The sequence below is a fragment of the Ranitomeya imitator genome, chromosome 1 (genome assembly GCF_032444005.1).
Source record: "Ranitomeya imitator isolate aRanImi1 chromosome 1, aRanImi1.pri, whole genome shotgun sequence".
Taxonomy (NCBI): domain Eukaryota; kingdom Metazoa; phylum Chordata; class Amphibia; order Anura; family Dendrobatidae; genus Ranitomeya; species Ranitomeya imitator.
The window spans coordinates 448,261,289-448,284,483 of NC_091282.1; the positions used below are offsets into that span (position 1 = coordinate 448,261,289).

General features: G+C 42.8%; 1 protein-coding gene across 1 annotated transcript in view; it reads left to right on the forward strand.

Moving 5' to 3' along the window:
* The window catches only part of LOC138675793 (programmed cell death 1 ligand 2-like), a 166,430-nt gene extending 150,103 nt beyond the window's left edge, over positions 1-16,327 (forward strand). Inside the window, exon 7 of the mRNA XM_069764328.1 lies at positions 14,494-16,327. Coding sequence (XP_069620429.1) covers positions 14,494-14,516 — 23 coding nt within the window. The 3' untranslated portion in view covers positions 14,517-16,327. The remainder of the gene's footprint in view (positions 1-14,493) is intronic.
* Positions 16,328-23,195: the final 6,868 nt, after the last annotated feature.

Below are 23,195 nucleotides of genomic sequence, written 5' to 3' on the forward strand. Positions count from 1 at the left end.
ACGGTCCGTATATTACGGCCGTAATACGCTGAAAAGTCCCCAAAATAGTGGTTCGTAGCTCCTCCGTAGGCAGGGTGTTTCAGCATTTTTTGCGCATGGCATCCTCCGTATGTAATCCGTATGGCATCCATACTGCGTGTTTTTCTCGCAGGCTTGCAAAACCAACATACGGCTATACAAGGGATCCATGTGTTAAAAAAAAACAAAACATATATACTGTCTATATATATATATATATATATATATATATATATATATATATATATATATATGTCAGTAGACACATATATGCATATATATTATTACTTCATACAGCGCTAGATAGCTTTAAAGCCGGTAATTCAATTGCCGGCTTTTGCTATCTCCTTCCTAAAACCCGACATGATATGAGACCTGGTTTACATACAGTAAACCATCACATATCACCTTTTTTTTGCATATTCCACACTACTAATGTTAGTAGTGTGTATATGCAAAATTTGGCCGTTATAGCTATTAAATTAAAGGGTTAAATGGCGGAAAAAATTGGTGTGGGCTCCCGCGCAATTTTCTCTGCCAGAGTAGTAAAGCCAGTGACTGAGGGCAGATATTAATAGCCTGGAGAGGGTCCATGGTTATTGCCCTCCCTGGCTAAAAACATCTGTCCCCAGCCACCCCAGAAAAGGCACATCTTGAAGATGCGCCTATTCTGGCACTTGGCCACTCTCTTCCCATTCCCGTGTAGCGGTGGGATATGGGGTAATGAAGGGTTAATGCCACCTTGCTATTGTAAGGTGACATTAAGCCTAATTAATAATGGAGAGGCGTCAATTATGACACCTATCCATTATTAATCCAATTGTAATGAAGGGTTAAATAAAACACAAACACATTATTTAAAATTATTTTAATGAAATAAAAACAATGGTTGTTGCAGTATTTTATTCAACGCCCAATCCAGTCACTGAAGACCCTCGTTCTGTGAGTAAAAAAACATAATAAACCAACAATATACTTACCCTCCGCAGATCTGTAACGTCCAACGATGTAAATCCTTCTGAAGGGGTTAAAACATTTTGCAGCAAGGAGCTGTGCTAATGCAGGCTGCTCCTCGCTGCTCCTCCCTGGCTTTCTAGGTAATTTCCCACGATCTATGAACAGCCAGCAGAGGGCGCCTCACCGCAAATGAAGCTAAATATAGATCATTGATCTATTTTTAGCCTCATTCCCTGGGGTTTTGCAGCGAGGAGCAGCCTGCATTAGCACAGCTCCTTGCTGCAAAATGTTTTAACCCCTTCAGAAGGATTTACATCGTTGGACGTTACAGATCTGCGGAGGGTAAGTATATTGTTGGTTTATTATGTTTTTTTACTCACAGAACGAGGGTCTTCAGTGACTGGATTGGGCGTTGAATAAAATACTGCAACAACCATTGTTTTTATTTCATTAAAATAATTTTAAATAATGTGTTTGTGTTTTATTTAACCCTTCACTACAATTGGATTAATAATGGATAGGTGTCATAATTGACGCCTCTCCATTATTAATTAGGCTTAATGTCACCTTACAATAGCAAGGTGGCATTAACCCTTCATTACCCCATATCCCACCGCTACACGGGAATGGGAAGAGAGTGGCCAAGTGCCAGAATAGGCGCATCTTCCAGATATGCCTTTTCTGGGGTGGCTGGGGGCAGATATTTTTAGCCAGGGGGGGCCAATAACCGTGGACCCTCTCCAGGCTATTAATATCTGCCCTCAGTCACTGGCTTTACTACTCTGGCGGAGAAAATTGTGCGGGAGCCCACGCCAATTTTTTCCGCCATTTAACCCTTTATTTTAAGAGCTAGAACGGCCAAATTTTGCAGATACACACTACTGACATTAGTAGTGTGGAATCTGCAAAAAAAAATGGAGAGAAGACATGGTTTACTGTATGTAAACCATGTCTCAAATCATGTCGGGTTTTAGGAAGGAGAAAGAAAAAGCCGGTAATTGAATTACCGGCTTTCAAGCTGTATAGCGCTGGAATAAATATTAATATATATACATATATGTGTCTCACTGACATATATATATATATATATACCTATTCTATGTGTACACATTTATTCTACCTATTCTACTGTAAGCTGTCAGTGTGATTTTACTGTACACCGCACTGAATTACCGGCTTTTCTCTCTAATATATGTGTCTAGTTGACATGGATTAAAGTTGACTCAACCGCTGTCCTGTGTCCTTGTGTGTACCACATTGAGCATGGAGAAAAGAAAGAAGACGAAAGAACTGTCTGAGGACTTGAGAAACCAAATTGTGAGGAAGCATGAGCAATCTCAAGGCTACAAGTCCATCTCCAAAGACCTGAATGTTCCTGTGTCTACCGTGCGCAGTGTCATCAAGAAGTTTAAAGCCCATGGCACTGTGGCTAACCTCCCTAGATGTGGACGGAAAAGAAAAATTGACAAGAGATTTCAACGCAAGATTGTGCGGATGTTGGATAAAGAAACTCGACTAACATCCAAACAAGTTCAAGCTGCCCTGCAGTCCGAGGGTACAACAGTGTCAACCCGAACTATCTGTCGGCATCTGAATGAAAAGTGACTATGGTAGGAGACCCAGGAAGACCCTACTTCTTACCCCGAGACATAAAAAAGACGGGCTGGAGTTTGCCAAAACTTACCCGAACAAGCCTAAAACGTTTTGGAAGAATGTTCTGTGGTCAGATGAGACAGAAGTAGAGCTTTTTGGGCAAAGGCATCAACAAAGAGTTTACAGGAGAAAAAAAGAGGCATTCAAAGAAAAGAAAACAGTCCCTACAGTCAAACATGGCGGAGGTTCCCTGATGTTTTGTGGTTGCTTTGCTGCCTCTGGCACTGGACTGCTTGACCGTGTGCATGGCATTATGAAGTCTGAAGACTACCAACAAATTTTGCAGCATAATGTAGGGCCCAGTGTGAGAAAGCTGGGTCTCCCTCAGAGGTCATGGGTCTTCCAGCTGGAAAAAGACCCAAAACACACTTCAAAAAGCACTAGAAAATGGTTTGAGAGAAAGTACTGGAGACTTCTAAGGTGGCCAGCAATGATTCCAGACCTGAATCCCATAGAACACCTGTGGAGAGATCTAAAAATGGCAGTTTGGAGAAGGCACCCTTCAAATATCAGGGACCTGGAGCAGTTTGCCAAATAAGAATGGTCTAAAATTCCAGCAGAGCATTGTAAGAAACTCATTGATGGTTACCGGAAGTGGTTGGTCGCAGTTATTTTGGCTAAAGGTTGTGCAACCAAGTATTAGGCTGAGGGTGCCAATACTTTTATCTGGCCCATTTTTGGAGTTTTGTGTGAAATGATCAATGTTTTGCTTTTTGCTTCATTCCCTTTTGTGTTTTTTCATTTAAGACAAATTAAATGAAGATAATAATACCAAATAATTTGTGTTTGCAATCATTTTCAGGAAGAAAATAAGTATTATCTGACAGAATTGCAGGGGTGTCAATACTTTTGGCCATAACTGTAGATGAATTGGTCTGCAGGCGTCACGTTGCATTTGTAGAGCCCCTGATGTACCTAAACGGTAGAAATCCCCCACAAGTGACCCCATATTAGAAACTAGACCCCCCCTAGGAACTTATCTAGATGTGTTGTGAGAACTTTGAACCCCCAAGTGTTTCACTACAGTTTATAACACAGAGCCGTGAAAATAAAAAATCTTTTTTTTTTCCACAAAAATTATTTTTTAGCCACCGGTTTTGTATTTTCCCTAGGGTAACAGGAGAAATTGGACCCCAAAAGTTGTTGTCCAATTTATCCTGAGTACGCTGATACCCCATATGTTTGGGTGCACGGGAGAGCTCGGAAGGTAAGGAGCACCGTTTTACTTTTTCAACACAGAATTGGCTGGAATTGAGATCAGACTCCATGTCGCGTTTGGAGAGCCCCTGATGTGCCTAAACAGTGGAAACCCCCCAATTCTAACTGAAACCCTAACCCAAACGTACCCCTAACCCTAATCCCAACCGTAACCCTAACCACACCCCTAACCCTAATCTCAACCCTAATACCAACCGTAAATGTAATTCAAACACTAACTTTAGCCCCAACCCTAACTTTAGCCCTAACCCTAACGTTAGCCCCAACCCTAACCCTAATTTTAGCCCCAACCCTAACTTTAACCTCAACCCTAACCCTAATGAAAATGGAAATAAATACATTTTTTAAAATTTTATTATTTTTCCCTAACTAAGGGGGTGATGAAGGGGGGTTTGATTTACTTCTATAGCTTTTTTTAGCGTATTTTTGTGATTGACGCTTTTTATTGCAAAAAATAGCTTTTGCGTCTCCACATTTTGAGAGCTATAATTTTTCCATATTTTGGTCCAGAGTCATGTGAGGTCTTGTTTTTTGCGGGACGAGTTGACATTTTTATTGGTACCATTTTCGGGCACGTGACATTTTTTGATCGCATTTTATTCCGAGTTTTGTGAGGCAGAATGCACAAAAACCAGCTATTCATGAATTTCTTTTGGGGGTGCGCTTATACCGTTCCACGTTTTGTAAAATTGATAAAGCAGTTTTATTCTTCAGGTCAGAATGATTACAGTGATACCTCATTTCTATCTTTTTTTATGTTTTGGCGCTTTTAAACGATAAAAACTATTTTATATAAAAAAATAATTATTTTTGCATCACTTTTTTCTGAGGGCTATAACTTTTTTATTTTTTTGCAGATGATGCTGTATGGCAGTTCTTTTTTTGCGGGACAAGATGACGTTTTCAGAGGTACCATGGTTATTTATATCCGTCTTTTTGATCACGTGTTATTCCACTTTTTGTTTGGAGGCATTATAACAAAGCGTCGTTTTCTGCCTCTCTTTTTTTACGGCGTTCACTGAAGGGGTTAACTAGGGGGACAGTTTTATAGGTCGGGTCGTTACGGACACGTCAATACTAAATATGTGTACTTTTATTGTTTTTTCTTATTTAGGTAAAGAAATGTATTTATTAGAAGAATTTTTTTTTTTCCTTTATTTAGTTTTTCTTTTTTTTACACATGTAAATATTTTTTTTTTACTTTGCCCCAGGGGGGACATCACTGTATAGTGACATATCGCTGATCGAACACTGTGCAGTGCACTGTGTCAGATCAGCGATCTGATAGGCACTGCAGGGAGGCATCCCGGTGCTCTGAGCAGGCGCTTGAAAGCCACCTCCCTGCAGGACCCGGAAGGCCCTCCGCGGCCATTTTGGATCTGGGCCTGCAGGGAGGAGGAGGTAGGAGACCCTCGGAGCAATGCGATCACATCACGTTGCTCCGAGGTTCTCAGGGAAGCACGCAGGGTGCCCCTTCCCTGCGCAATGCTTCCCTGTGTTGCCGAAACGCTGTGATCATGTTTGATCGCAGTGTTCCGGGGGTTAATGTGTCGGGAGCGGTCTGTGACCGCTCCTGGCACATAGTGCCAGATGTCAGCTGTAATAATCAGCTGATACCCGGCGACGATCGTTCGCGCTCCCCCCGTGAGCGCAGCCGATCACCTATGACGTACTATCCCGTCACTGGGAATTAAGTCCCAGGTCACCTCGAAGGGATAGTATGTCATATGGGATAAAGGGTTAAAGAATTATAACTATATGTGTGAAGAAATTAAATAAAATATTTACTCATGTGAGAGATTATTTAAAGTGCCATAGTGCAATGCAAAAATCTTGTGAGAGAAAACAACGGTGTCAAAACAACAAAAAGTGCTCAGATGGGATCAATACTCGTGGTATATACCTTTAAGTCATGTCAAATTCCCAGCACAGCGCACTCCCCGACACGCATTTTGGAATTGCTTCCTTCGTCACAAAATAGTTAATAAATAACATTTACAACATGTCTACTTTACGTCAGCACAATTTTGGAAGCAAAATTTCGCTAGGAAGTTATAAGGGTTAAAAGTTGACCAGCAATTTCTCATTTTTACAACAAAATTTACAAAACCATTTTTTTATGGACCACCTCACATTTGAAGTCACTTTGAGGGGTCTATATGGCAGAAAATACCCAAAAGTGGCAGCTTTCTAAAAACTGCACCCCTCAAGCTGATCAAAACCACATTCAAGAAGTTTATTAAAACTTCAGGTACTTCACAGGAATTAATGAAATGTGAAAGGAAAAAATGAACATTTAACTTTTTTCACTAAAACGTAACTTTAGGCTAATTTTTTTTATTTTTTACAAGGGTAGCAGGAAAAACTTAACCCCAAAAGTTATAATGCAGTTTCTCCTGAACATGCCGATACACAATATATGGAGAAAAACCACTGTTTGGGCACATGGCAGAGCTTGGAAGGGAATGAGCGCCTTTTGACTTTTTCAAACCAAAATTGGCTGGAATTGAGTTCAGATGCCATGTTGAGTTTGGAGAGCCCCTGATGTGCTAAAGCAGTGGAAATCCCCCACAAATGACCCCATTTTGGAAACTAGACCCCCCAAGAAACTTATCTAGATGAGTGGTGAGCACTTTGAACCCCCAAGTGCTTCACAGAAGTTTATAGAGCCGTGAAAATAAAAAATCATATTTTTTCCACATATATGATCCTTTTGCCCCCAATTTTTTATTTTCCCAAGGGTAACCGGAGAAATTAGACCCAAAAAGTTGTTGTGCAATTTGTTCTGAGAACGCTGATATCCAATATGTAGGGGAGAACGACTGTTTGGGTGCATGGCAGAGCTCGGAAGGGAAGGAGCACCGTTTGACTTTTTCAAACCAAAATTGGCTGGAATAAAGTTTGGGCGCTATGTCGCTTTTGGAGAGCCCATGATGTGACTAAACAGTGAAAACCCCCCACATGTGACCCAGTTTTGGAAACTAGACCCCCCAAGGAACTTATCTAGATGTGTGTTGAGCACTAAAGCTTATAATGTAGAGCCGTGAAAATAAAAAAATCATATTTTTTCCACAAAAATTATCTTTTATTTCTCAGGGTAACTGGAGAAGTTGAACCTCAAAAGTTGTTGTTCAATTTGTCCTGAGTACGCAGATACCCCATATGTGGGGGGAACAACTGTTTGGGCGCATGGCAGAGCTCGGAATGGAAGGCGCGTCGTTTGACTTTTTCAAACCATAATTGGCTGGAATTGAGATTGGATGCCATGTCGCGTTTGGAGAGCCCCTGATGTGCCTAAACAGTGGAAACCCCCCACAAGTGACCCCATTTTGGAAACTAAACCCCTTAACGAACTTATCTAGATGTGTCTAAACAATGGCAATGCCCAACAAGTGACCCCTTTTTGGCACTAAGCTACTGTTTCCTGGTATGTAAATTTTATAATGTAGTGGCATATGTCAGTTGTGCAGTACTTGTCAGGTTGTCATACGTGAGTTGTGTAGTGTTCGCTAGGTTGTCATATGTCAGTTGTATATGTCAGAAATGAATTTAATAGTGCATGGAGGTGTGGTACAGTCGGAAGTAATCTTTCATACACAGGCCATGTTTGTCGGGGCAGGTGTGGCATTGATAAATGGAGTCCTTGTGTATTCCCCTTTTGTAACACACTCGACACCTCTTCTGCGACCTTCTTTTTTTTTCACTTTGAGGGAACTTCCCTCGGAAATGTTGACCTGGTGCGATACCAGCACCTTCAGTTTCGGAAGTACCGGGGCCTGCTCCTTCCTAATTTCCAAAGATTAAGGCCTTGATCACTACCTCCTGGAACTGAAGCTGCGATGTAGCGGTCTGGCCTGCACATCGTGACAGCAGGAAAGCATTGAGCATTGCCATCTGTACAGCTTCTTGTACCACACTTTGGCCTTTCTCAAAGCAATGTATGGCTGGAGGACTTGATCAGAGAGATCAACACCCCCATGTTTTTGTTGTACGCCAGTACACAGTCCGGTTTGCAGACCTGTGCAGAGGTACCTCGTACAGTGCTGAGGGTTCTGCCATCACCATGTATGGTGGTCAAGAAAAAGACATCCCTCTTGAGGTGATAACCTTTATCCAGCAGTGGGTGCACCAAATCCCACACAATTTTCCTACTCACTCCCAGGACAGGGGTGCATTCAGGGGGTTCAATCCGGATGTCCTTCCCTTCATAAACTCTAAACCTGTGGGTGTACCCTGAGGTACTCTCACACAGCTTATATAGTTTAATTCCATACCTAGCCATATTAATGGGCAGGTACTAACGGAATTTGAGCCTCTCCTTGAAATGAATTAGGGACTCATCCACGCAATTGTCCCTTTGGGACACGTACACTTCAGCAAAATTTTTGTTCGATGATTGGCCAAACTTTGAACAGATGGTCAAAGTTGGGGTCATCTTGGGAAGGACACCATGCATTATCGGTATAATGCAGGAATTTGTGGATGGCCTCAAAATGTGTCCGGGCCATGACCACTTGGAACACTGGAGTAACATAGTAACATAGTTAGTAAGGCCGAAAAAAGACATTTGTCCATCCAGTTCAGCCTATATTCCATCATAATAAATCCCCAGATCTACGTCCTTCTACAGAACCTAATTGTATGATACAATATTGTTCTGCTCCAGGAAGACATCCAGGCCTCTCTTGAACCCCTCGACTGAGTTCGCCATCACCACCTCCTCAGGCAAGCAATTCCAGATTCTCACTGCCCTAACAGTAAAGATTCCTCTTCTATGTTGGTGGAAAAACCTTCTCTCCTCCAGACGCAAAGAATGCCCCCTTGTGCCCGTCACCTTCCTTGGTATAAACAGATCCTCAGCGAGATATTTGTATTGTCCCCTTATATACTTATACATGGTTATTAGATCGCCCCTCAGTCGTCTTTTTTCTAGACTAAATAATCCTAATTTCGCTAATCTATCTGGGTATTGTAGTTCTCCCATCCCCTTTATTAATTTTGTTGCCCTCCTTTGTGCTCTCTCTAGTTCCATTATATCCTTCCTGAGCACCGATGCCCAAAACTGGACACAGTACTCCATGTGCGGTCTAACTAGGGATTTGTACAGAGGCAGTATAATGCTCTCATCATGTGTATCCAGACCTCTTTTAATGCACCCCATGATCCTGTTTGCCTTGGCAGCTGCTGCCTGGCACTGGCTGCTCCAGGTAAGTTTATCATTAACTAGGATCCACAAGTCCTTCTCCCTGTCAGATTTACCCAGTGGTTTCCCATTCAGTGTGTAATGGTGATATTGATTCCTTCTTCCCATGTGTATAACCTTACATTTATCATTGTTAAACCTCATCTGCCACCTTTCAGCCCAAGTTTCCAACTTATCCAGATCCATCTGTAGCAGTATACTATCTTCTCTTGTATTAACTGCTTTACATAGTTTTGTATCATCTGCAAATATCGATATTTTACTGTGTAAACCTTCTACCAGATCATTAATGAATATGTTGAAGAGAACAGGTCCCAATACTGACCCCTGCGGTACCCCACTGGTCACAGCGACCCAGTTAGAGACTATACCATTTATAACCACCCTCTGCTTTCTATCACTAAGCCAGTTACTAACCCATTTACACACATTTTCCCCCAGACCAAGCATTCTCATTTTGTGTACCAACCTCTTGTGCGGCACGGTATCAAACGCTTTGGAAAAATTGAGATATACCACGTCCAATGACTCACCATGGTCCAGCCTATAGCTTACCTCTTCATAAAAACTGATTAGATTGGTTTGACAGGAGCGATTTCTTATAAACCCATGCTGATATGGAGTTAAACAGTTATTCTCATTGAGATAATCCAGAATAACATCCCTCAGAAACCCTTCAAATATTTTACCAACAATAGAGGTTAGACTTACTGGCCTATAATTTCCAGGTTCACTTTTAGAGCCCTTTTTGAATATTGGCACCACATTTGCTATGCGCCAGTCCTGCGGAACAGACCCTGTCGCTATAGAGTCCCTAAAAATAAGAAATAATGGTTTATCTATTACATTACTTAGTTCTCTTAGTACTCGTGGGTGTATGCCATCCGGACCCGGAGATTCACCTAGCATTTCATTTTCCACCGTGAATACCGTGGAGAGGAAGGTGTTTAATATGTTAGCTTTTTCCTCGTCATCTACAACCATTCTTTCCTCACTATTTTTTAAGGGGCCTACATTTTCAGTTTTTATTCTTTTACTATTGATATAGTTGAAGAACAGTTTGGGATTAGTTTTACTCTCCTTAGCAATGTGCTTCTCTGTTTTCCTTTTTGGCAGCTTTAATTAGTTTTTTAGATAAAGTATTTTTCTCCCTATAGTTTTTTAGAGCTTCCATGGTGCCATCCTGCTTTAGTAGTGCAAATGCTTTCTTTTTACTGTTAATTGCCTGTCTTACTTCTTTGTTTAGCCACATTGGGTTTTTCCTATTTCTAGTCCTTTTATTCCCACAAGGTATAAACCGCTTACACTGCCTATTTAGGATGTTCTTAAACATTTCCCATTTATTATCTGTATTCTTATTTCTGAGGATATTGTCCCAGTCTACCAGATTAAGGGCATCTCTAAGCTGGTCAAACTTTGCCTTCCTAAAGTTCAGTGTTTTTGTGACTCCCTGACAAGTCCCCCTAGTGAAAGACAGGTGAAACTGTACAATATTGTGGTCGCTATTTCCTAGATGCCCAACCACCTGCAGATTTGTTATTCTGTCAGGTCTATTAGATAGTATTAGGTCTAAAAGTGCTGCTTTTCTTGGTTATTAGCAGAAACCTGTTGCCTTTATGGGTTTCACAGGTTTCTGTTTCCCAGTTAATATCCGGGTAGTTAAAGTCCCCCATAACCAGGACCTCATTATGGGTTGCAGCTTCATCTATCTGCTTTAGAAGTAGACTTTCCATGCTTTCTGTTATATTTGGGGGTTTGTAACAGACCCCAATGAGAATTTTGTTACCATTTTTCCCTCCATGAATTTCGACCCATATGGACTCGACATCCTCATTTCCTTCGCTAATATCCTCCCTTAAAGTGGACTTTAGACAAGACTTTACATAGAGACAAACCCCTCCTCCTCTCCGATTTTTACGATCCTTTCTAAACAGACTGTAACCCTGTAAGTTAACTGCCCAGTCATAGCTTTCATCTAACCATGTCTCGGTTATTCCCACTATGTCAAAGTTACCTGTAGATATTTCTGCTTCTAGTTCTTCCATCTTGTTTGTCAGGCTTCTGGCGTTTGCGAGCATGCAGTTTAGAGGATTTTGTTTTGTTCTAATCTCCTCGCTGTGGATTGTTTTAGAAATGTTCTTACCTCCCTTCTGAGTATGTTTTCCTGGGTCTTCTTTGTTCAAGTCTAATGTTTTTCTTCCCGTCCCCTCTTCTTCTAGTTTAACGCCCTCCTGATGAGTGTAGCGAGTCTTCTGGCGAATGTGTGTTTCCCAGGTTTGTTGAGGTGTAGTCCGTCTCTGGCGAGGAGTCCATCGTACCAGTAATTCACACCGTGGTCCAGGAATCCGAATCCTTGGTGTGTGCACCATAGTCTTAGCCAGTTGTTTGCATCAAGGATCCTGTTCCATCTCCTGGTGCCATGCCCGTCTACTGGAAGGATAGAAGAAAAAACTACCTGTGCATCCAGTTCCTTTACTTTCTTCCTCAACTCTTCAAAGTCTTTGCAGATTGTCGGTAGGTCCTTCCTTGCCGTGTCATTGGTGCCAACATGTATCAGAAGAAATGGGTGGACGTCCTTGGAGCTGAAGAGCTTTGGTATACTATCGGTCACATCCTTGATCATCGCACCTGGAGTATTGTAGAGAACATCAACACCTCCAATATTGCCAAAGTTCTGGCTTCTGCAGGATCCCCATGTGAAGGACCAGGCTCCAAAACTGCATCATTTCAATTGCGTCTACAGGAGACCAGTTAGAAAATGATGAATCCTCGGTTTTGTGCCAAAAATTGATGAGCGTACAAATTAGTTTGGACCACCATGAGGTTAACAAAATCTTCACAGAAAAAGACTTTGAAAAAGTCTAGTTCTGTTAAGGCTGATGGTGTCAAATTTGATTCCTGATTCTGCCACAAAATCAGGAATCAGTGGCTCATAATTTTCAGGGTTCTTCTTCTGGAATGGGGGGTGCTGCTTCACCTTCTGGCTATGGATGTCTGTGTGGCAGTTCAGCAGCACCTGAGGAGGAAGATGAGGGGGAGGAAGAGGATGAGAACACCGAATCTGAAAAATAAAGAATTGTGGTATCCTCAACCTCGTTGTCAGTGTCTGAGGCAAGGAAATCGTATGCCTGCTCCACTGAATAGCACTTTTGGAATGAACAGGCCGAGCGGGACGACATTTTTTTTTATTTATATAATGATTGTGTCAGTAGTTTATTTAACTGTTTGTGTGTGTGTGTGTGTGTGTGAGATAGTCCTTGGTGTAAACTTATTTGTCTGAAAAGAAAAAGCTAAAAGAAAAAAGCATCAACCAGGGAGAAAAAAAAGTCAGTGAAAATTAAAGTGTAAAACAGCAGGCACGAGCTCTGATGAGTGATCTGTGTCACTAATCAAAGCTTGGCGGCTGCTGGATGTGCGTATGGGGGTGGCAAAAAACAAAAGTGTCTACAACAGCAGGCACAAGCTCTGATTAGTGAACTGCATCACTGATCAAAGCTCGGCGACTCCTTGATGTGCTCACGTAGGTGACGCAAAGGGGGGTGAAAAAGAAAAGTGGAAGACAGCGAGCATGAGTGCTGATCGGTGAACTGCATCATCGGTGAACTGCTGTGCCCTGCGACTGGCGTGATCGATGTAATCAGAGTCGGTTCAGGCGATGTCTGGCGTTGCCAGGCACCAGCCTAGGATCGGTGATCTTGGAGCACCAATCCTAGGCTGGGACATTAGTATTTCAGGCAATCTGATTGCCTGAAACACTGAGGAATGCTGCGATTGGCTGTTCAGAATTGAACAGCCAATCACAGCGATTGTGGTTGTGGGAGGGTGGCGACACCCCCCAGGATGACGACACCATCTACCGAGAGGTAAGATGGCGCCGAAATTTTAATGCGATCACCGCTACTTTGGTCACAGTGTCACATTAAATATATGATGTAATGATCCGTCCATGGTCAAATAGGCCCAGATCACATGGACGGATCATTACGTCTGATGTCAGAAAGGGATTATCGAGCCAAACCTTTTGTATTTAATTTGGGAATGAAAAACAGACAAAGGAATACATATTTCATCTTAGCACTTAAAGGGGGTGCTGACTTTTTACAAACTATTTTCTTATACTCTATTAAAAAATTAGGAATAGAGGGAGTTCCCGTGTACAGGATCCACATGTATTCATCAGCATGGAGAGCAGATGGAAAGTATAGATGGAAGCTATCAGAGTGCACAACCCTAGGACCCCAGAGGAACTTCCATGCCAGTGAACCCGAGACATATACACTAATAAAAAAGGAAGGTATCACTCCAAGAGTGATTGGAAACAGATGTATTGCAATGGATTACAGTACATTAGTTCTCAACAAACCTTGAAGTCCTGCTAAAGGGTTATAACTCGCGTTGATGTGCTGCTCTTCTCCATTAGAAGAGCAACTCATTCTCTTGAATCTCTTGAATCTGAACTGTGTAATACTTAAAGAAGATGTTGTCCACTACTTTTACATTAATGGCTAGGATAGGAAAAAAGTATTGGCCTGCACTCTGTCCTATAGCGAGGTGCCGGGGTAACAGGTCCGATGACCCTTAGACCAAGGAGTAGAGATTCACCGCACACTCTGTAGTTTTAGATGATTCAAGAAAATGTTTATTTAGTGAGAACAAAAATAGCAAAACGCAGAAGAAATTCTAGAGCGACTATACTCAATAGTGACGTTTCGACCCTTCCCAGGTCTTATTCAATACGTTGTTGAAAAAAATCCCTGATTATGGGGATCTGTATAGGGATAATCCCCAGGATTGTACCGGTGTGCGTATAAAACTGTATAGTCCTCTTTATGGAAGGGGTATGGCGATATGCTCTAATCTGCTGTGTGGCGGCGCTCCCGCACTTTGCCTCCTGCTGCCATCCACATATGGCTAAAACCTGGTGTGAACCAGGCCTAATAAAGCCAGCACCATTATGAATGGTGTGTGCACACCTCCCGAGGTCTACCTGACATGTGAAGTACAAATATGGTACATCAAGTTAGAGAGGTTTTGAAAACTAATTGCAATGTTTTCAATGATGAGATGAGTATTGGAGTTCTCCACAGGGGACAGTTTATTATATTAATGCCAAGAATTCCAGAAAGTCTAACGGCTAAATCCACTTTTCTTTCTCCTGTTTCCTTAAACTTAATATGTAGAACATGGAATTTGTTACCTTTACATCGCCTCGCTCATATCCCCTCTGCACTCCCACCATATCCCTCAAGCTAAACATTCAAGCCCTGACTACCTCCTGCCGCCACCAAGTCAAAAGCATTTCTCAAATCTCAAATTTGAGTCAACAAAAAATATTAGTGCATGCCACTGTGGTTCCCAAAAATGTGTTAAATCCAACATTTCATTATTGTTTGTATTATTACATGAAGAATAATGCCTAACCTTTTTTTTTTTTTTTTTTGCAGGTGATCGTTCTTCAACATTATGAATTATAATTCATGGAAAGTTACATGGACAGTTATACGCGTTTATGATAATATACTCAATAATGTGCTTTCCACCATGGATTTGCTCTCTTAAACATCATGATGTATCTGAACCATCACTATCTTTAACAAAATGTTTTGTTAAAGGGGATTTCTGGGCATGAAACCCCCATATGGCTGTGCCTGTACTGCATCCTTAGACCAATCTGTTACCTTTATTTTTTATTTTCTTCACTCCCCTGCAGCCCCCTTCAGCCCCCTTTAGCCATCTTTGTTCTTCGTCTACATCTCTAGAATACGTTTGTGTGTGTATGTGCTCTGTGTGTATACATATGTGCGTGTGAGCTACAGTCATGGTCAAAAGTATTGACACCTCTGAAATTTTGTCAGATATTACTCATTTTCTTCCTGAAAATGATTGCAAACACACATTATTTGGTATTATTATATTCATTTAATTTGTCTTAAATGAAAAAGCACAAAAGAGAATGAAGCAAAAAGCAAAACATTGATCATTTCATACAAACTCCAAAAATGGTCCAGACAAAAGTATTGGCACCCTCAGCCTAATACTTGGTTGTACAACCTTTAGCCAAAATAAGTGCGACCAACCGCTTCCGGTAACCATCAATGAGTTTCTTACAATGCTCTTCTGGAATTTTAGACCATTCTTCTTTGGCAAACTGCTCCAGGTCCCTGATATTTGAAGGTTTGGACTCATTGCTGGCCACCTTAGAAGTCTCCAGTGCTTTCTCTCAAACCATTTTCTAGTGCTTTTTGAAGTGTGTTTTGGGTCATTGTCCTGCTGGAAGACCCATGACCTCTGAGTGAGACCCAGCTTTCTCACACTGGGCCATACATTATGCTGCAAAATTTGTTGGTAGTCTTCAGACTTTATAATGCCATGCACACGGTCAAGCAGTCCAGTGCCAGAGGCAGCAAAGCAACCCCAAAACATCACGGAACCTCCGCCATGTTTGACTGTAGGGACCGTGTTCTTTTCTTTGAATGTCTCTTTTTTTCTCCTGTAAACTCTATGTTGATGCCTTTGCCCAAAAAGCTCTACTTTTGTCTCATCTGACCACAGAACATTCTTCCAAAACATTTTAGGCTTTTATAGGTAAGTTTTGGCAAACTCCAGCCTGGCTTTTTTATGTCTCGGGGTAAGAAGTGGGGTCTTCCTGGGTCTCCTACCATACAGTCCCTTTTCATTCAGACGCCGACGGATAGTACAGGTTGACACTGTTGTACCCTCGGACTGCAGGGCAGCTTGAACTTGTTTGGATGTTAGTCGAGGTTCTTTATCCAACATCCGCACAATCTTGCGTTGAAATCTCTTGTCAATTTTTCTTTTCCGTCCACATCTAGGGAGGTTAGCCACAGTGCCATGGGCTTTAAACTTCTTGATGACACTGCACACGGTAGACACAGGAACATTCAGGTCTTTGGAGATGGACTTGTAGCCTTGAGATTGCTCATGCTTCCTCACAATTTGGTTTCTCAAGTCCTCAGACAGTTCTTTGGTCTTCTTTCTTTTCTCCATGCTCAATGTGGTACACACAAGGACACAGGACAGAGGTTGAGTCAACTTTAATCCATGTCAACTGGCTGCAAGTGTGATTTAGTTATTGCCAACACCTGTTAGGTGCCACAGGTAAGTTAGGGTACCGTCACACTATACGATTTACCTACGATCACGACCAGCGATATGACCTGGCCGTGATCGTAGGTAAATCGTAGTGTGGTCGCTGGGGAGCTGTCACACAGACAGCTCTCCAGCGACCAACGATGCCGAGGTCCCTGGGTAACCAGGGTAAACATCGGGTAACTAAGCGCAGGACCGCGCTTAGTTACCCGATGTTTACCCTGGTTACAAGCGTTAAACTAAAAAAAAAAAAAAAACAGCACATACTTACATTCTGGTGTCCGTCAGGTCCCTTGCAGTCTGCTTCCCGCACTCAGTGACTGCCGGCTGTATAGTGAAAGTGAAAGCACAGCCGCTGTGCTCTGCTTTCACTTTACGGCCGGCAGTCACAGTGCGGGAAGCAGAGACGGCAAGGGACCTGACGGACACCAGAATGTAAGTATGTGCTGTTTGTTTTTTTTTTAGTTTAACGCTTGTAACCAGGGTAAACATCGGGTAACTAAGCGCGGTCCTGCGCTTAGTTACCCGATGTTTACCCTGGTTACAAGCGAACGCATCGCTGGATCGCATCGCTAGATCGCTAGATCGGTGTCACACACACCGATCTAGCGATGACAGCGGGAGATCCAGCGATGAAAGAAAGTTCCATACGATCTGCTACGACATACGATTCTCAGCAGGATCCCTGATCGCTGCTGGGTGTCAGACACAGCGATATCGTAACGATATCGCTGGAACGTCACGAATCGTACCGTCGTAGCAATCGAAATGTTATAGTGTGACGGTACCCTTACAGGTGCTGTTAATTACACAAATTAGATAAGCATCACATAATTTTCGAACAGTGCCAATACTTTTGTCCACCCCCTTTTTGATGTTTTGATGTTTGGTGTGGAATTATATCCAATTCGGCTTTTGGACAATTCTTTTTGTGTTTTTTCATTTAAGACAAATTAAATGAAGATAATAATACCAAATAATTTGTGTTTGCAAACATTATCATAAACAAAATGCGTATTATCTGACAGAATGGCAGGGGTGTCAATACTTTTGACCATGACTGTATGTGTGTGCGTATACATGCGTGTGTGCTATGTGTGTATATACATGCCTGTGTGCAGATATGTGTGTATCATACAATGTGTGTGTCACATACGGTGTGCATGTAACGTACACATTTATAAACACTGGGAGAGCAGACCAGGGTTCATAGGTTCATCACGCTTCCTAAAACTTCATGTTGTCCAAAATGAGCTCATCACCTCCCTGATCTGTCTACCACATTAACAACATCACGCTCTCTGCAGTACTGGAAGTCTGCTGCATTGGAGTAACCCTAGATTCTGCCCTGTCCTTCAAACATCTCTGCCACCTCCAAGCAAAAATTATTTCCAGAATCGATCCTTTCCTCAACCCTGAATCTACTAAAATGTTAGTGTATGCCCTCATCATCTCCCGCCTCGACTACTGCAATATCCTCCTCTGCGGCATCCCTGCTAACACTCTTGCATTTCTCCAGTCCATCCTTAACTCTGTGGCCTAACTAATCCATCTCTTTTCATGCTACTGCTTCTCCCCTCTGTTAATACCTTCATTGGCTCCCAATTCCCCAACTTATCCAGTTCACACTGCTAACGCTGACCTACAAAGCAATCTATAATATGTCTCCTTCTAACTAATCCCACAATATTTTCCAACATGCAACCTCTGGTCCTCCTACGACCTCCTTCTCTCCCCCACACTCATACTTTCCTCACCCAATTGCCTCTAAGGGTACCGTCACACAGTGGCATTTTGATCGCTACGACGGCGCGATCCGTGACGCTCCAGCATCGTAACAATATCGCTCCAGCGTCGTAGACTGCTGTCACACTTTGCAATGTACGACGCTGGAGCGATAATTTCATGACGTATGTGCGATGTAGAAGCCATTGGTTACTATGCGCACATCGTATACAATATCGTGCACACCTTTGTTACACCATGCGATCATGCCGCCACAGCGGGACATTAGACGACGAAAGAAAGTTTCAAACCATCTGCTACGACGTACGATTCTCAGCGGGGTCCCTGATCGCAGGAGCGTGTCAGACACAGCGAGATCGCTGGAACGTCACGGATATATCGCTGGAACGTCACAAATCGTGCCGTCGTAGCGATCAAAATGCCACTGTGTGACGGTACCCTAAGACTTTACCCGAGTGTTCCCCATCCTCTGGAGTTGTGCCTCAACACATCCGATTCTGCCACACTCAGAACCTTCAAATAGATCTTGAAAACCCATGTCTTCAAGAAAGCTTACAGCCTGCAATGACCCTGATGCCACCTCAACACCACAGGAGCTGCCGCAAACCCTCTACCCTACTGTCTCCTTCCCCATTAACCTGTAGACTGTGAGCCCGCAAGGAAAGGGCTTTCTTCTTTCTGTACCAGTCTATCATTGTTAATTTGTTCACCATATTTTATATTTGTATCTTGTATGTAACCCTTTCTCATGAACAACACCATGGAATCAATGCTGCACTAAAAATAAATAAGTAATAATAATAAATAATAATAATTTTATATAGCGCCAACATATTCCGCGGCGCTTTACAAATTATAGAGGGGACTTGTACAGACAATAGACATTACAACATAACAGAAATCATAGTTCAAAATAGATACCAAGAGGAATGAGGGCCCTGCTCTCAAGCTTACAAACTATGAGGAAAAGAGGAGACACGAGAGGTGCTTTAGTTATTCGGACCAGCCATAGTTTAAGGCTCAGGTGTTCATGTAAAGCTGCATGAACCAGTTAACTGCCTAAGTATGTAGCAGTACAGACACAGAGGGCTAATAACTGCATAAAGTGTATGAGAACATGTTGCGAGGAACCTGATTATGTTTTTGTTTTGTTTTTTTGAATGGGCCGCACAGGGATAGTTAGGTTAATGCATTGAGGTGGTAGGCCAATCTGAACAAATGAGTTTTTAGGGCACGCTTAAAACTGTGGGGATTGGGGATTAATCGTATTAACCTAGGTAGTGCATTCCAAAGAATCGGCGCAGCACGTGTAAAGTCTTGGAGACGGGAATGGGAGGTTCTGATTATTGAGGATGCTAACCTAAGGTCATTAGCGGAGCGGAGGGCACGGGTAGGGTGGTAGACTGAGACGAGAGAGGAGATGTAGGGTGGTGCTGAGCCATGGAGTGCTTTATGGATGAGGGTAGTAGTTTTGTACTGGATTCTTGAGTGGATGGGTAACCAGTGTAATGACTGGCACAAGGTAGAGGCATCGGTGTAACGGTTGGTGAGGAATATTATCCTGGCTGCAGCATTCAAGACAGATTGGAGAGGGGAAAGTTTGGTAAGAGGGAGGCCAATTAGTAGAGAGTTACAATAGTCCAGACCAGAATGAATAAGTGAAACAGTAAGAGTTTTTGCGGAGTCGAAAGTAAGAAAAGGGCGAATTCTAGAAATGTTTTTGAGATGCAGATAAGAAGTGCGAGCCAGTGATCGGATTGGGGGGTGAATGAAAGTTCGGAATCAAGTATGACCCCAAGGCAGCGGGCATGTTGCTTTGGAGTAATGGTGGAACCACACACTGAGATGGCAATGTCAGGCAAAGGTAGGTTAAAAGAGGGAGAAAACACGAGGAGTTCAGTTTTTGACAGGTTCAGTTTCAGATAGAGGGAGGACATGATGTTAGAGACAGCGGTAAGACAATCACTGGTGTTTACTAAAAAGGTTGGCGTGATAACAGGAGAAGAAGTGTATAATTGGGTGTCGTCAGCATAGATATGGTACTGGAAACCAAATCTACTGATTGTAGGAGGGGACCTAGGACTGATCCTTGAGGAACCCCAACAGTAAGGGGAAGGTGAGAGGAGGAGGAACCAGCAAAAGATACAGGGAAAGAGCGGTCAGAGAGATTGGAGGAAAACCAGGAGAGAACGGTGTCCTTGAGGCCGATGGAGCGGAGTGTAAATAATAAGTGTAAATATGTCAGAAATAGCCTCATGAACAAGCAAAATAATGCTCATTGATCAGATGATTGGATTGTTTATGGTGGAACAAAAATCATTGCTCTCAGCAGTATTGATGATCGAATTTGTTTGGAAATCGATCGCCAAACATAAATTCGGATTCTTGATGGGAAACACAAGCAAAATGTTATAAAATCGGAAAAAAATCGGTAACATTCGGTAAAAACATTTCCATTGCCACATAAGGATTTTCAGCACTGATAATGGGGGTGTATCATGAGCGTTTGGCATGTGTTTGATGAGGGGAGGGGATTTGCAGAGCTGAAAGGCGTGGCGTTCTTGTAAACAATCATTTTTTATATTTTTTCCTAACTTTATGTGTGCACATTGCGGCTAGCCAATCAGGGCGCAGGAAACATTCACAATGTCCTGACACAACAGCTTGTGTCATTGGCTGCTGAAATCACATGTCCCTCTCCATATCAAGAGGGGACATCTTGTTTTAGCGCCATTTTGACACTGCAACAGCGCAGAGAGGCTGCTCCTGACCCTGGCACTGTTAGGAGCAAGATTTTAGCTAGTTAGTGTCCAGTGTGGCTGTTAAATTTACCTTCCAGCATTTTTTTGCCATTACTGAGGTCCACAGCAGGGCACATGTCATACAAGTGTGTTGTGCACTGCTTCTATTGTGTTCCATGCAGGAGTATAGCATTCTAAATCTTTTTTTTATCATTTGCTAAATGTGAAACAGACTGCTTTACCTCAGTTTGTCATTTAGTGCTGTGGTGATATGAAACTTTCTGCAGACCTAAAATACATTAAAAAAATATATATAATTCTTCTGTTGCAAAATGTTATACAGCCCGCTGTACCCCCGTTTGTCATTTTGTTGGGTTAAAATTAAGCTGTCTGCGTATCTCACGCATAAAACAAAAAATATTCTGTTGCTAAACTTCATACAGTAGGGTACCTGACTTTCAAATTGTTTGTAGCATCTAGTGTGTTATAGAGGCCTGTTCCAGTGGTTCCAAAAAAATTATTCTGTTACTAACATCATACAGTAAGGGACATCTCACTTTCAAATTGTTTGTAGCATCTAGTGTGTTATAGAGGCCTGATCCAGAGGTCACATAAAAATTATTCTGTTACTAATGTCATACAGTAGGGGACATCTCACTTTCAAATTGTTTGCAGCATACCTTCTTTGTCATTACAGGCCTCATCCACACTCAACAATTCTTTCTTCTGTGACTAATGTGATTCAGCATGCCATATTTCACCTTGTAATATACTGCCGCTGAATTGCAGAGCTGTTGCAAAGTAAAAAATCTAATTTTTTGTTGCTAATACTGTGCTCCTACCACACTATCTGAGCAACATGACTGGGAAGAAGTGAGGCCATGGTGGAAGGGCAATTAGGCTTGGTGTTCAAGGTAGTAATGTTTGTGAAAGCACTAGTGAACCAAGAACATCACATTCTATGCAAAGACAACAGACAACTTCTGTTACTGGACGAGCTACTCCACTACCCTTCTTTGGCAGATACACAGCGGTACGCCTTGTTGATGAGGCATAGAAAGAGCATGTGCTAGAGTGCATGGCAAGCGCAGCTTCAAGTGGCCTCTCCTCCTTTTCCTCCACCTCAACATCACACCCAGTACAGTCCACAGAGGTGGCACCCAAATTACCCTTGTTTTCCCCCATGTCCAAACTCTCCAACCATACAACTGACTGTATGGAACCACAGATGGGTGAGTCTGAAGAGCTGTTCATACATTCATGTATGCCATGGTCATCAATACTCAAATGAAGTAGGGTCTGAACAGCATCCTGACCCTTGTCATCAGACATTAACCCCCAGGTGGGAGGTGATCCTGATGAGTCTCAGATATCTGAGGCTCATGCAGACTGTACTGTGCTGTCAGGGCAGGAAGAAGAGGAGGGAGATTCCAAGGGCAAGGAATGTGATAACACAGAGGATGATGATCCCAGTTGGCATGAACATAGAGGCACACAGTTGAGTAGGTCATCTGAGGAGGAAGACGAGGAGGTTACGTTGTGCTGTACATCACAGACACGTAATGATGCATCCACGACGAATAATGCATCCTCAGCCACAACTGTGCCTGTGACCAGCAGTGTCTGTGGGTCTGCAGCTCACAGGGCTGGCAGGGGTTGCCTAGCCTGTGCCTTTTTTTGACACTGTAAAGGATGAGCCAACTCACGTAATCTGAAAACTTTGCAAAAAAAAAACTGAGTAGAGGTAAAAAGTGCAATAATTTGACTACTCCATGTAGGAACCTTCACATCCGTAATCAACATGCCTTACTCTGGGAATCTCACTGCGCTAAAATGCGGACCACCTCAACTACCATCAGTCGCCCCATCAATCTCATCTGCTGTTTCTTCCTCCTCTGTTACCGTGGCAACTATTGAGATGCAGGTCTTCGACCGTAGAACCTTGTGTTCTTTACCCACTCCAGTCACGCTGACTGAGAGCCCGCCATCAGCTGTAATGGAAGCGGACATGCCTGCTGTTATTGACCGATCTCAGAGAACGAGCTCACCAGAACTTTCTCAATCCTCTGTAACATCTCCACCTGCACCTCTCTCATGGTCTAGCACTTTGTCTGGTTCACCGTACTCCACCCTCTCTCAGCACTGCAGCCAGCACATGGTACTGCAGTTGTGGTCATGTAAAAGATGGTTTCCTCCTATGCATGACAAAGCTAAGAGGTTGAACTCCACCATCTACAATCTGTTGGCCATGGAAATGCTGCCTTTCTGCCTGGTAGATACAGACGGTTTGCAAAAGCTGATGGCTGTCTCAGTCCCCCAGTACCAATTGCCCAGTTGCCATTACTTTTCTAAGAAAGCTGTGCCTCCGCTACACCAGCATGTTGCAGACATCACCCGATCTTTGACTAAATCTATGTTTGCCAGGATGCATTTCACCACAGACACTTGGACAAGTAAGCATGGCCAAGGGCGTAACATCTCGCTGACTGGGCACTGGGCGACTCTGGTGGTTATGGGGGCAGGTGCCTCTCCACAAGTCTTGGAATCCC